At 39.2% G+C, this 13,434-nt stretch overlaps 2 protein-coding genes across 2 annotated transcripts; both read left to right on the top strand.

The window, feature by feature from the left end:
- Positions 1-234: 234 nt before the first annotated feature.
- Positions 235-10,079, top strand: nt5dc3 (5'-nucleotidase domain containing 3). The gene is given in 16 exon segments (XM_044193529.1): positions 235-307; positions 1,911-2,379; positions 3,100-3,284; positions 3,790-3,864; positions 3,980-4,035; positions 4,326-4,416; positions 4,508-4,645; positions 5,562-5,622; positions 5,830-5,932; positions 6,513-6,614; positions 6,808-6,889; positions 7,015-7,101; positions 8,273-8,413; positions 8,512-8,576; positions 8,684-8,945; positions 8,948-10,079. Coding segments are annotated over 15 exon segments (1,755 nt in total). The 5' UTR covers positions 235-307; positions 1,911-2,102; the 3' UTR covers positions 8,978-10,079.
- A 137-nt stretch (positions 10,080-10,216) lies between these two features.
- LOC122874945 (vertebrate ancient opsin-like) lies at positions 10,217-13,139 on the top strand. The gene is made up of 4 exons (XM_044193530.1): positions 10,217-10,905; positions 11,433-11,761; positions 11,921-12,166; positions 12,311-13,139. Exons 1-4 carry the CDS (start codon positions 10,554-10,556, stop codon positions 12,464-12,466), a joined length of 1,083 nt encoding a protein of 360 aa, XP_044049465.1. The 5' UTR covers positions 10,217-10,553; the 3' UTR covers positions 12,467-13,139.
- The last annotated feature ends 295 nt before the right edge of the window (positions 13,140-13,434 follow it).

Here is a 13,434-nt window from a genome sequence, read left to right as displayed (position 1 = left end):
CTCTGTGAACACTTTACACTGTTAAACTTTGATTTTCTTATGCAATTTCACAGCTAAGTGACACAATGAAGCTTGATGACACTGAAAATGTAGTTCGTGGCTCTGTTATCACTGACTGTAACATTATATCTGTGTCTGCTTCAGTCTATGTTAGTCTAAAAGATATAATGTTTACATATGTATCATATACAGTCTATAGTATGTGTATATGGTATAGTATTTAGACTATCTGTATTGCCTGTCCTATAAAGGTGTAGATTCATTGTACACTACTGATCTTCGTCCACGAGGTGGCCCTGTTCAGTTGGTGAGTTGAAAATGGAGACGATTGCAATTTTTATTTATTTTTTTCCAAACACACAGTCAGATCAGTTTGTGAAAAACCGAGATAGCGTCATACTGGAATCACTAATGGATGGATAAATAGTGCGTAACATTATCTTACAAATGTGCTTTCTTAGCCTGTCTGATGGGTGTGTACCCGGTCATGTGCGTATAGTGGATAAGGCTACATGTGTCAAACAGCAGTTATAGTAAGTTATGAGTGTGAAGGGGTGATAGATAGAGAGAGTGTGTGTGTGTGTGTGTGTGTGTGAGAGAGAGAGAGAGAGAGAGAGAGAGAGAGAGAGAGAGAGAGAGAGAGTCATAAAATACACTGAACATATAAAACATCATTGGTCCTTTGATAACACTTTTGAAAGCAGTGCTTACACCCATGACAGTATGAAGTTTGATTTAACACAATGTCAGCTGCTACAAAAGGGTTTTAATCCTTTAACAAAGTATAACATTTCTCCAAAAGGAAGTCCATTCCTTAAATATGGAAGCCGATTTCCACCAAAAAAAAAAAGAAAAAAGTAGAGGAAAGGCTATGGATGTCAAAGCAAAAATACTTATGGTAAATTATGAGAAGTCAAACGTTTAATACTAAGTCCCAATTAAGAGACAGTAAGTCAAAATCTTGACATTAATTGTCATAATGTTTGTTAATTGGCATAATTTTGCCTTACAAAGTCAATGTTTTGCCTTAAAAAGTCCAACTTTGATGGATTATCTCATTATTATGACTTAGTTATGAGACACTAGTCATAATGTAGTTTCTGCATTAACCTTATGAAATAGTCAAAGGTTTGTCATACATTTTGACTTAGCAAGACAAAGTTGAGATACTAAGCCAGAATAATGAGATACTCAGTCAAACTTTGTACTTTTGGTCAAAATGAAGTCAGTTAGAACCAGTCATCTCATAAGTGTGTCCTAAAAAGCCTAAATGAATGACTTAGCATCTCATAATTTTGACTTAGCAAGACAAATTTAAAATGCTGATGGTAAAACAAAATGATGAGATACTAAGTCACAAGTTTGATTTACTAAGTCACAATTATGAGACAGTCACAATCTCCACTTAAAATGTCATCATTTTGCTTTAAAAACTCAAACCTTTGATGAATTATCCGATTATTATGACTTAGTGTCTCATGATTTTGGGTTATTTATGAGATACTAAGGTATAATGTAGACTTTCTAAGACAAGCTTCTGAGATAGTCAATGCAAAAGTGAGGTACAAAGTCAGAATAATGAGATACTTAGTCAAACTTTGGGCCTTTAAAGTCAAAATCATGAGATATTAAGTCAATTAGAACTGTGCCCTAAAAATTCTAACTTTTGATTTACCATGATTATTTTTATTTTTCTCATTCCTAACTTTTGATCTATTTTTGGCTTCCATTAGTGCCACTGTGTCTGAGGGTATCGTTTTTTAAGTCTCCAGGATTTTAATCATAAAGAAAAATAACTCCTTCTGGCCTATACAGAGGCTCTATATAATAAAGGGCTCTTTTCTAGGTTGTGCATATTTAATACATGTACAGTATCTGGTAACCAATTGCAGTTGTTTGGTGGATAGTAGGAAGCGACTGAACTCCAGACGCACAAGCCTCTGATTCGCTGGTTGGCTGGGACCTTGCCAAACGCGGAAGTGACGTACAAAGCGACCATCCAGGCACTCTTTCGGTATACACAGAGGAGCCCGTCAGCTGTATGCAATCGTCTGGGATCTCACCGCGACCTACACACGGGCTGTCACCCAAAGAACAGAGTCATGCCTCATCTGTCTTTGCCCCTCTCGTCTCTCAAGGACTGTCTGCAGAAGGCGAATGTTTTTTGTAACGTATTACAGAGTTTACACCCCAGGCCGCTCAGGTCTCGCTTATGGAAACGGAATTTCGGTGCAGTAGCACATGGAGTCGGTCAACTACTGTCACACCAACCCAGAGCCAAAAACTACGCAGCATCAGTTTGCAGCAGCGCTTCAGACGGTCAGGACATGACAGAGAGGCTGTGGTCTGTTTACAATGTGACCAAAAGGCAGACTGAAGGTATGGACACTGATGAAACAGCAGAGTGACAATTCATTCATTAAGATACAGCACTGCGGTAAATACAAAACTGTTGTTGCCTTATAACCCTGTTATGACTAATGTGTCCAGCAGACTAATGCACCAACCATTTCTACTGCCTCACATTAGCAGCAGGTGGACAAAACAACACGAACACCTGTAAAATATCATGCAGTCCAATGCAGTAGCCCTGCAATTAAGGCCACCTTTATGAACTGCACAACATGCAGATTTTCAGTACCTTAAACCAGCAACATAATACGCAAGAACTTCTACTTTCAGGGTAGACATTACCAATTTGTAATATGAAAATCTAATTTAATAGTAATTCTGGTGGACAAAAGATTTATTTTATAGATTTTAGATTTATTTGAAGCTAGCAAAAAGACCACCTTTTACTTCACATCTCCACATTTTTGCCTCCTCTCGAGGCTTGTTTGAGCAGGAAACAGGCCTATTTTTGCCAGATGCTTACAATAACTACACCATGAATACTTATATTCATTAGAAAGTGGTGGTACTGAAAAATAAGTAAAAGTAGTTGGACAGAAATCTAACGTGCCGGTATCCACCACCTTCAGTAGACTTGGTTATCAGGTGTACTTCTGTCGTAAGGTATTCCTTTCTGTCATAGCAACATATAATATTCCCACATGGAAGGGAACTGCAAAATAACGCCAGGTGTTTCTCTCCTCTTAGATTTGATCCCAGTCATATCCACCAACTCAGTCAACCCTGACACAATTTTTGCCAACAATGAGATGAGCCTGCGAGACATAGAGATCTATGGCTTCGACTACGACTACACCCTGGCGTTCTACTCCAGACACCTCCACACCCTCATCTTCAGCATAGCACGGGACATCCTCATCACTGATCACAGGGTGTGTGCGCAGTGTATGACTCTTTAAAACCTGGCACTTCAAACACATTTTTGTTACAGGTACAGACAGAATCATTCTTCTTGGCAGAAACTGATTCGTAAACCAATTGAACAGAACTGGACAATATACAATCATGTGTTTCCTTTCATGTTTGTCCTTAAAAATATGAAAACCAGATCAGGATGCTACTAGAAGCACGCTGCCGTCAAGCGAGTCATTTAACCCCCCAAACATTTCCAGTAGAGATGCTAAGAGATTGGTAGTAGAAACTTGTGTGTTCATGGCTGAATGTGTTGGAGAGCTTTGGGGATAATATGTGGCATAATCATCATTTAAGGTTCAAACAACCATCAAGCATTGTTTTTACCTACATAGGTGGATTAAGGAATAACCTTGTGGTTTATTCCACTGATGCTTCTCATTTGCTTTAATTTACAGTGGATCTAATGCCCTGTTTTGTTGTCACTGAAAATGTGAAACCAATTATGATTTTCTTCTATATTAGTATCCAGAAGGTCTGCGGAAGTATGAGTATATTCCTAATTTTGCTGTAAGAGGACTTCACTATGATGTTCAGAAGGTGAGAAGGTCTTTGCTTATCTAACTCAAAAACTGACAGTTGTTTTAAATTTTGCTTCAATTGTTGGCTCAGTGTGAAGATAATTTTTGTGGAAATATTGAATGATTTGTAACAGGCACTACTGATGAAGATAGATGCTTTTCACTACATCCAGTTGGGAACTGTCTACAGGTATAGTGTTACTTCTCACACCAGGGTAGTGGGTAATAAATAATACACTGATGAGAAATGTGAAATTCACACAACACTGTGTGAGTATAATGTGCTTTTTCTCATCAGGCAAAAGATTTAGACTGTTAAAATATTTAATATATAGTTGATGCAATCATTCAACATTTCAGGCTACAAAACTTACAGCTTTTCTGTCATTTATCATCACTTTTAGGAGGTTGCACATGCTACAAATAACATAACATAGTATGAATTGTTAAATGATTTGATATTTTATGTTTCTTCTACAGGGGTCTTCATCTAGTTCCTGATGAGGAAGTAATTGCCATGTATGAAGGTTGTCACGTACCTCTAGAAATCATGAGCGACTTCTATGGCAAGGTGATGACCATTTCCTCTCTTATCTGTGATAAGATAGACGCTCCAAAAATAAAAACAACGGAATATAATGATGTTAATCGCTGTCCTGCAGAGTTCCCATGGCCACACCATGAAACAGTTCATGGACATATTCTCCCTACCTGAGATGACCCTCCTGTCCTGCGTCAATGACTTCTTCATGAGGCACAATATTGACTATGAGCCAGTCCATCTCTACAAAGACGTAAAGGTGAACTATCTTGTTAGTATTCTACTTTGATCAATGTTTTGGGAAACTCAATATATATATATAATATTTGCAATCATCTGTCAAGGTGATTCAGTAGCACTTTCCTTTTCCCAGTTATTGTATCTCCCGGCGTCAATCCAGCTACATGCACATAAATGTTCATGTATTTACATGTTTGCAGTGTGCTGTGATACTCCAGTCATTCAATGTCATCTTAATTTTAGCTCTGAAAACCAGTGTCTAATTTTAGTTGAGCAAGCCCGCCTCCAGCCATCTGCGTCTGTTCTCTGGTGGCTCTGCTACTTCAGAGGGAGAGGAGCGAGAAATCAGCGCTGTGTTCTCCCTTTGAGGGCAGCTGTCATGCCGGCCCTGTCTATTCTGTGTGACACTGTAGCGTTTTTGACAGATAGCTGTCATTAAAAGGCCTCACACACGCTCTCTGTTCCTCAAGTGCCTCTTATATCCTTTCAAGGACACCCTGCTCAATCTTTTTTTTCCTGCCAAGTCTGAATTATTATTCAGCATTTACACTTTTTTTGCACACCATTTTTTGCTTACTTTTCCTTTGACTTTTGTGTACATCAATAATCTCTATATATGAGAAATTTCCATTAACTTTGCCCTTAAATGTGCAACCTTGTGAGGGAGAGTCTATTTACTCATTCACTGATTCAAAAGCACAAGTTACACTGTTGAAAATGTGGTGGAAACTTTCTCACTGTGTCACCAAAGTAACTAAACTCCTGGGCCTGCTTTCTTCATATTTAATTTGTATTCAGAGATGCACTTTCTTTGTGCTTCCAAGTCAGTCGTTTACACACATAGCAAAGTGGTGCTACTGGAGATGAATGCTAACATTGTGTCACTGAAGGCATGACTTCCTGGCTGAGGGCTGTTTCCTTTTTTCTCTTCACAGGAAGCCATTAGAGATGTTCACGTCAAGGGCATTATGTATCGAGCTGTGGAGGCAGATATTGGTAATGTTCTTTGATTTATATTACTTTGTTTGAGCTAATATAAAAGAAATTATACGGCCACATCTGAGCTGTTGACAAGACATAAAAAAATAATTCAGGAATAATGAGGCTGTAATATACAAATGAATAGCAGTGCAGTTTTGTTTGTGCAAATTGTATCAGTATCACCCACCCCTACCCCTTCTCCCTTTTTTTCTTGTTTTCCAGAGAAATACATTTGTTATGGTGAGCAAACCCATGCTGTGCTGAAGAAGCTGTCAGAGCATGGGAAAAAGATGTTCCTCATTACCAATAGCCCATTTGACTTTGTGTAAGTATGAGCAAACAAAGTGCGAGCGGTTGTTGGTATGATTAATTAAAAATGTCATATATTCTATAGTGTACTAATATTTAATTAGTGCTACCGTATAATGTCCCAACTTTTATAGATGGGCAGCCTCACATCAAAGGGCTTTCCGTCCACAAGTATAAGTAATTCATTGTAAGTCATTGACTATGAGCCTCTTTTGAAGTCAGGCTTGATGCACAAAATGACCAGCTATGCGTATCCAAACTCAAAAGGCTTCCCAGAGCTCAAAAACATTAAACCTGTGTCCTTGATTTAATAGTTTGTTACATTCAGTCATCACAGCACGAAACATGGAGCAAAGGAAAAGGAGAGGCTGTCCGCACACTGAAATTAGCTTTTTACTAATGCAATGTTTTGACCTCGACGTCCTCCCGGATCCATATTCTTCAGAAGTTCTTGAGTTGTATTTAAAGTCACACTAACATAGTACAAGATGGACATGTTATTGCTGGTGTATCGCTGTGCCCTTAGTGCAAGTGATTGTTGATGCGCTTTATGATGTTGCTGACTAGGTAATGTCTTGAATCTTTGTCCTTCCCAGGGACAGAGGAATGAACTACATTGTAGGGAAGGACTGGAGGGACCTGTTTGATGTTGTGATTGTTCAGGCCGACAAACCAGGTTTCTTTAATGACAGGAGAAAGTGAGTGTGTTTGTGTCTGCGGCTCATTCTATGTCCATGCTGTGCCTCTTTTATCCCACTAGGGGCCTCACTGCCAGCAGCTACCAGTAGACCTTGTACACTATTGTACACAGAATGTGCATAGGTGTATGTTTGTTTGGGAGCCGATAATATTATAAGCGGGTAAGATTTGTCTTTGTGTGTTTTTTCCCAGACCTTTCAGGCGAGTGACCGACAAAGGTGCATTGTTGTGGGACAGGATTCACAGGTTGGAAAAGGGGCAGATCTACAAACAGGTGTTGTGCAAAGGAATAACGATGACATGCCAGTTTAAAATTCCTGACAATTTTCTCCTGGATACACCTTAGAAAATACATGGTTGATTTTTTTGAATGCGTGTATTTGTGTTTGATCACTGTAGGGAAACCTTTATGAGTTCCTGAGACTCACCGGCTGGCGAGGATCCAAAGTGCTCTACTTTGGTGATCACATCTACAGTGACTTGGCAGTAAGCAGCAGACATATTTAATATTTAAGGACTCATTATAACTATACAAAACACCGTAGTATGAAAAATCACGATATTATGAACAAAAAGTGGAACCCCACTTTGACCATGCTCAGTTTAAGATAAGTGTTTTTCTCCTGAACTTCCTGACTGAGTTCATTTTTATATGCAACAATCTAAATCTTTGCGTTCTGTTAGAAGATGCACATAGTGAGATACTGAGCGAAAGCTTGAAATAGAAAAAAGATAATAAAATAACTGGGTTGAAAATGTAATTTTTCATGCATTAAACCTCTACAGGGTTACTACCACTAACCCTAACCCTAGCCCACATTACTGTAGCTCTGCACTGGGTTTGGTTGACAGGCATTTTAATGAGTGTCAACCTAACTGACACTTAGCAACTGATCAGCTGTAAATGGTGATAATGAAAGAAAGAGTTGACATCTTTGGCATAATGCCTCGCTGGTGGCAGGCAGCCGGCTGTCGTCTTGTTTATTTGCAAAGATGGAACATGGCGTGTGGTTTACACCAACCATGACTTACAGTCAGCCTTTCTTTTTTTCTGCTTTGTGCAGTTTTATTAAAGAATCCAAACACAGAAGAATCCCAATTTTTTTTCTTACTTCCCTGAATCCATTTCAGCAGGGTTTTTCAGTTGCCCGTCTCATGTTCGTCTCATGGAACAGATACACTTCTGTTTTAATTGGTGCTGTTTGCACTAGACACCTAATGGGTCAGTCTTTACTTGAGTTAAAGTCTATTTTATTTCATCTTATTTGTACAACTACATTGGTTGTGTATTGGACTGTGAGCATTGTCAAATGCGTCAGAGTACGCAACACTAGGCCTACTGTGACTGTACAGATCTAGTGTTACATTGCAGTTGTGCTGCTGACGTGCTGTGTTTGCTACAAGGCTGATATAGACAAGGCGTTTATGTCATAGTTGTCTCAACGGGTAATCATAAATGTGTGTATGATGTGGTATAACAGCAGCAATATACTCAAATTCAGGCTGTACTGTATGATACAGTATGTACTTCAAGCCTATAACTAACAGTGTATACCACTCCCTTTCATTTATTATTTAATTTAATTTATTATTGACAAATTGTGCTGTAGACAGTAGTTTGGGTTCAAGACTGGTCTTCTGGTCTTTTGTTTTGCAGGATCTGACGCTGAAACATGGCTGGAGGACAGGCGCCATCATCCCCGAGCTGAGGAAGGAGATCAAGATCATGAACACGGAGCAGTACATGCACATGATGGCCTGGTTACAGGCTCTGACTGGACTTATAGAACAGATGCAGGTCAGCAGACTTCATAAAAACATTTGTGTCTGTCTTTTCCTTTTTGCCTCCATCCCCAAATTTTTGTGTTAGACTTCTGTGCACTGCTCCCCAAACAGGTACACAGGGATCCAGCATCTCAAGCTGTCGTCGAGGAGTGGATCAGAGAAAGAGAAGCCATGAGGTAATGGAGATAATTACTTTGGCAATCAAGAGCCGTTGATAATATACTGAGATCTTGAAGAACTGCTCTGACCTCATCTTGATGGTATGAATGTGTTTTCATGGCAGGTCACAGACAAAGGACATCTTCAACGGTCAGTTCGGGAGTCTCTTCCGGACATACCACAATCCCACCTACTTCTCACGCCGACTCTCACGCTTTGCTGACATCTACATGGCCTCCATCAGCTGCCTGCTCAACTACGACTTCCAGCACACCTTTTTCCCTCGCCGTACTCCCCTGCAGCACGAGTCCCCCTTCTGGCCTGAACACAGTCCTACTGGTATTAGTATCTCCTCACAGCTCCACGGGACCAAAGCAGAGTCCGATTAGAGCGAGAGGAAGACAGAGTTCAAACATAAAGACTCAGATTGAACGATCTCCATTGCTGACTCTTTTTTTTTTTCAAGTTTTGAGACATGGCATGTTAGGAGATGCATGCTACATTTTAAAATATGTATAATTGGTAACAATAACATAAACTGTTGATGTTTACTACTATGCTACTAGTTAGTTTCATACTTCCTCTCAAAGAATACAGAAAACAGTAGATGTTGTGCTTTTTAAGCCACAAGCCACATGACAGAATTTTGCTGTTTTCATTTAAATCATTGACACCTTATATTTTACATTTTTATCGCACAGAATTTGGAACATTGAATGCATTGTTTTAGGTTTGCGCGTGTGTGTGTGTGTGTCTGTCTGTCTGTCTGTGTATGAGAGAGGGGTAGTGAGAAATTATACAAAGATGATGCATTTACACAGTCTAAACAATAGGTGGCAGTCACACATCACCATGAATCTTTGCAGTATGAATTGTACACCATGTCTAAAGATTGTCTTTTTTATCTTTTGCATCTGTGAAACTATAGGAGACTGTCAGTGAAATGGGAATATTCAGATTACAAACTGTGTTGCCTTAATCTGTTGTTCACATTATTGTAATGTATATATTTTTGTAATAGCCTGATATAATTTATGGTAATTAAGCTTTTCAAATTTTGCCAGCCAGCATCTTAGTTCATTTCATTTTGAACTGCCAATTATGATTCACATTGCACATTTATGTTCTGAGATCTTTGTATTTAATTGTTTTAACCAGTTCCACACAACACAGCCTGTATCAATTTAGCAGGTGAGAAAAAAACAGAGCATCATTGCTATATTTAGCATGAGTGTTGCTATTTGATCTGTGAAGGCAACATTGGCTTTCATGGGTTTGACACTTTTGCGGAAAATGTGTGAGATGTTTTCACATGTACTGTAAGAAGGGTTTGAGAAGAATATATTTGATACATAATGAAAAACTCTAAAGATTCTAGCTTATTTTGAAAAAATGGAATTCCCATCAGAATCAGTGGCCACAACCAAGACCTCATGGTTTATTTGTGTTTCTGTAGTTTAAAATATTGATTGATTAAGTGTATTTTTATTTCACTATTTATTAAAGTGGAAATGGCTTAATGATCCTTGCCAAGTGCTTATGTTATGAATTTAAAGCAACTTCATATGACTGGATAATTGTGCTGTAATTAGACTTAATTAGCAGGTATGTGTTTATTGAATGTGTAGTCCATTTGTGTACTATGCTCTTTTTTTCCTTTTCTATTAGCTGTATAAACAACAAAACGAAGAAATACTTCATAATTTGAAAATGAATATTGAGGACTAATTGATTCCTCCTTAATATCCCTCAACTTTCTAATTATTATAGCACTTGATTTATTGGGATTAATCCCTCCAAATCCTGTTACGGATTAATTTCCCATATTGCATGTGGGGCTTTCTCTATCAGACAGGTGCACAATCTGAGATCTTGGAAAATAAGCCGAGTGGTTTAACACAATGATAAGAAATGATAAGATCAATGACACTGTCCTGAGCTGAGCAGAGTGTTCCGTCTCTGTTCTCACCCAAGCTGGACTTCATTTAGGCACCATGGACAGCAACAGCATGCCGTGGAGCTCCGGCTCTTATCCTCCATCCATCGACTCCGAGGTGGTGACGGTGGCGCCGACCATCTTCCCTCGTGTGGGCTACAGTATACTTTCTTTCCTCATGTTCATCAACACAGTGTTATCAGTTTTTAACAATGGTCTCGTCATAACCGTGATGCTGAGGAATCCGTCTCTCCTTCAGCCTATGAACATTTTTATCCTCAGCCTCGCTGTGTCTGACCTCATGATAGGCCTGTGTGGCTCCTTGGTCGTCACCATCACTAACTATCATGGCTCTTACTTTATTGGCCACACAGCCTGTATTTTTCAAGGATTTGCAGTCAATTATTTTGGTAAGTAGAGTTGTGAGAGCAGTTTGTGTTATATAGACTTTTCTTTTTAGATTGATTTTTTTTTGTGTGCCTGGAGGTCTGTTATTGTAAAACACAATAAACAAAATTGTAAGGCTAAAATATCCATATATGGCATTATTGTTTCACTTCACTTTATCTCAGAATGTATTCTAGCTTTACAAAAGTGTTTATGTTGTTGGCCTTTGGTTTGATGCTTTTTAAAAATGTCTTTCCACGGTTGTCAGATCTTGCAAATGTCATGTTCCTTTCTTAAAAATTCACCTAGTAATTCAAGGTACACTTAGTAACCTCTTCCAGAGCTTTCAACAACATCTCACAGTCTTCTCAGTGGTTGGAGTTTGCTCTGTTTTTGTGGAGATATTGGAGATGTTCTCTGTGACAACTGAGCAAACTCCATTCCCCGAGAAAGATCACGAGACCATGAGAAGCAGTTAAAATCTTCAGAAAAAGATAGTTAGTGGACCTTGAGCCAAGATTGTTTTTCTTCATTTGTTTCTCTTTCCTAGGTCTGGTGTCTCTCTGCACTCTGACTCTGCTTTCCTACGAGCGGTACAACGTGGTGTGTAAGCCAAAAGCTGGTCTAAAGCTGAGCATACGGAGAAGTATCATGGGGCTGCTATTTGTCTGGATCTTCTGCTTGTTTTGGGCTGTGACTCCATTATTAGGATGGAGCTCCTACGGACCTGAGGGAATCCAGACCTCCTGCTCTCTGGCCTGGGAGGAGAGATCGTGGAGCAACTACAGCTATCTCATCCTCTACACACTCCTCTGCTTCATTTTCCCTGTTACAGTCATCATCTACTGCTACTCCAAAGTCCTTACATCCATGAATAAAGTGGGCTCATGATGGCTTCTGCGTATTTATTACACTTTCACACCATTAGAACAAGCTTTAAAATCCATACCTCTATCCTCATTTGTTTGCAATTCACTACCTACAGACTAAAAAAGTTATTAGCCTTTAATGGGTGTCAAATTTGCTTTCTACTCATAGCTGAACAGGAGCGTGGAGCTCCAGGGTGGGCGTTCCAGCCAGAAGGAGAATGATCATGCCACCAGTATGGTCCTGGCCATGATCATAGCTTATTTGGTTTGCTGGCTGCCCTACACGGCATTGTCAGTGGTGGTAGTTGTGGATCCGGAGCTCTACATCCCTCCACTGGTCTCCACTATGCCCATGTACTTTGCCAAGACCAGCCCTGTCTATAACCCCATCATCTACTTCCTTTCCAACAAGCAGGTAAGCAGCTAAAGTGTATGTCTGCTGTAAAATTGAGATTCAAAGGCTGAGATAAGAAGCACAAGAAAAACACATTTGAATTGCATGTGACATTGATGCTCATATATTTCCTGACAGTGTTAATGTGTTTTTTATGTCCAACAGTTACGCGATGCCGCTCTGGAGGTGCTGTCCTGTGGCCGCTACATTCCCCACGTTCCCACCAGCGTCAGCCTCAACATGCGCTCCTTGAACAGCAGGAGCCGGCTGATTTCCTTAAACAGGAACGTCAACACGCACAGCAAGGTGTTGCCTCTGTGACTTTCTCCAGCAAAAACAAGAAGCTGCCATGGTTGTTTATTGGTGCCTCATCAAGGACACAGACCTGCACATCCACAGGCCCATGTCTCTCAGAGAGGTCTTTACTGTAGCCCAGTGAGAACAGAATTGGCTCAGAGACTGATAGCTGATATTCAGAAGGTGGATAAAATAAGTGGAAAAGCTTATGACACATAGTAATGCAATACAAAACAATACAAGAACATGTGCTTATTTTTTTCACTTATTTGTTATAATTGTGTGAGAGATGAGTTGATTAATCTCTTTGCGAGACTAGTTTGTTTTGGCATTTTATTGAATTGCATTATATTGCAAGGTGTTCCTGTAGTTATTGTCCAATCCATTTTACTAGAACAATAAGAGTACTTAGTAAGATGTTTTTCTTTATGTGATTTGTTTAGATCAATAAACTGTTACCTTTTTCATATTGGTGTTTGCAGGTGTGTACTGTATGCATGTGGGAAACTAGCCAAAAAGAAAGGAGATCTTAAAAGGAGAGAAAACACTGATTGGAATGAATGTTTTTGTAATTTTCCATTTGTATGCATTTTTAACAAGACTAGGCTAGTCAAATATAGCCAGGCTGCGGAAGAGACTGTAATGAAACCTTTGACCCCTGAATTTTTGTTCATAAATAAAATGGTCTGGACCTGTTTTCATGTTGAGAAGATATGTCCTCCTTTCTGAAAGTCACTTAAACATTTTTGATGCATTCTGCGTGGCATGAAATATTGATTCATACATAGTAGACTGCACAATCCTTTTAATATTACAAGGTCTTTTTCTGGAAACAATTACTCTGATTTTATGTAAGTTATACACATACTGCACGGCACCTCTTCTTATATAATTTTATTATGTAAATAAATGGAACCACTCACACTTCCCAGCAATCTGCTGCACAAAACACATAATATTAGATTGCTGCCGTGTATACAAAAATCTTTTTA

This window comes from Siniperca chuatsi, linkage group LG4 (genome assembly GCF_020085105.1).
Source record: "Siniperca chuatsi isolate FFG_IHB_CAS linkage group LG4, ASM2008510v1, whole genome shotgun sequence".
Lineage (NCBI taxonomy): Eukaryota > Metazoa > Chordata > Actinopteri > Centrarchiformes > Sinipercidae > Siniperca > Siniperca chuatsi.
This window is presented reverse-complemented; position numbering and strand designations above follow the sequence as displayed.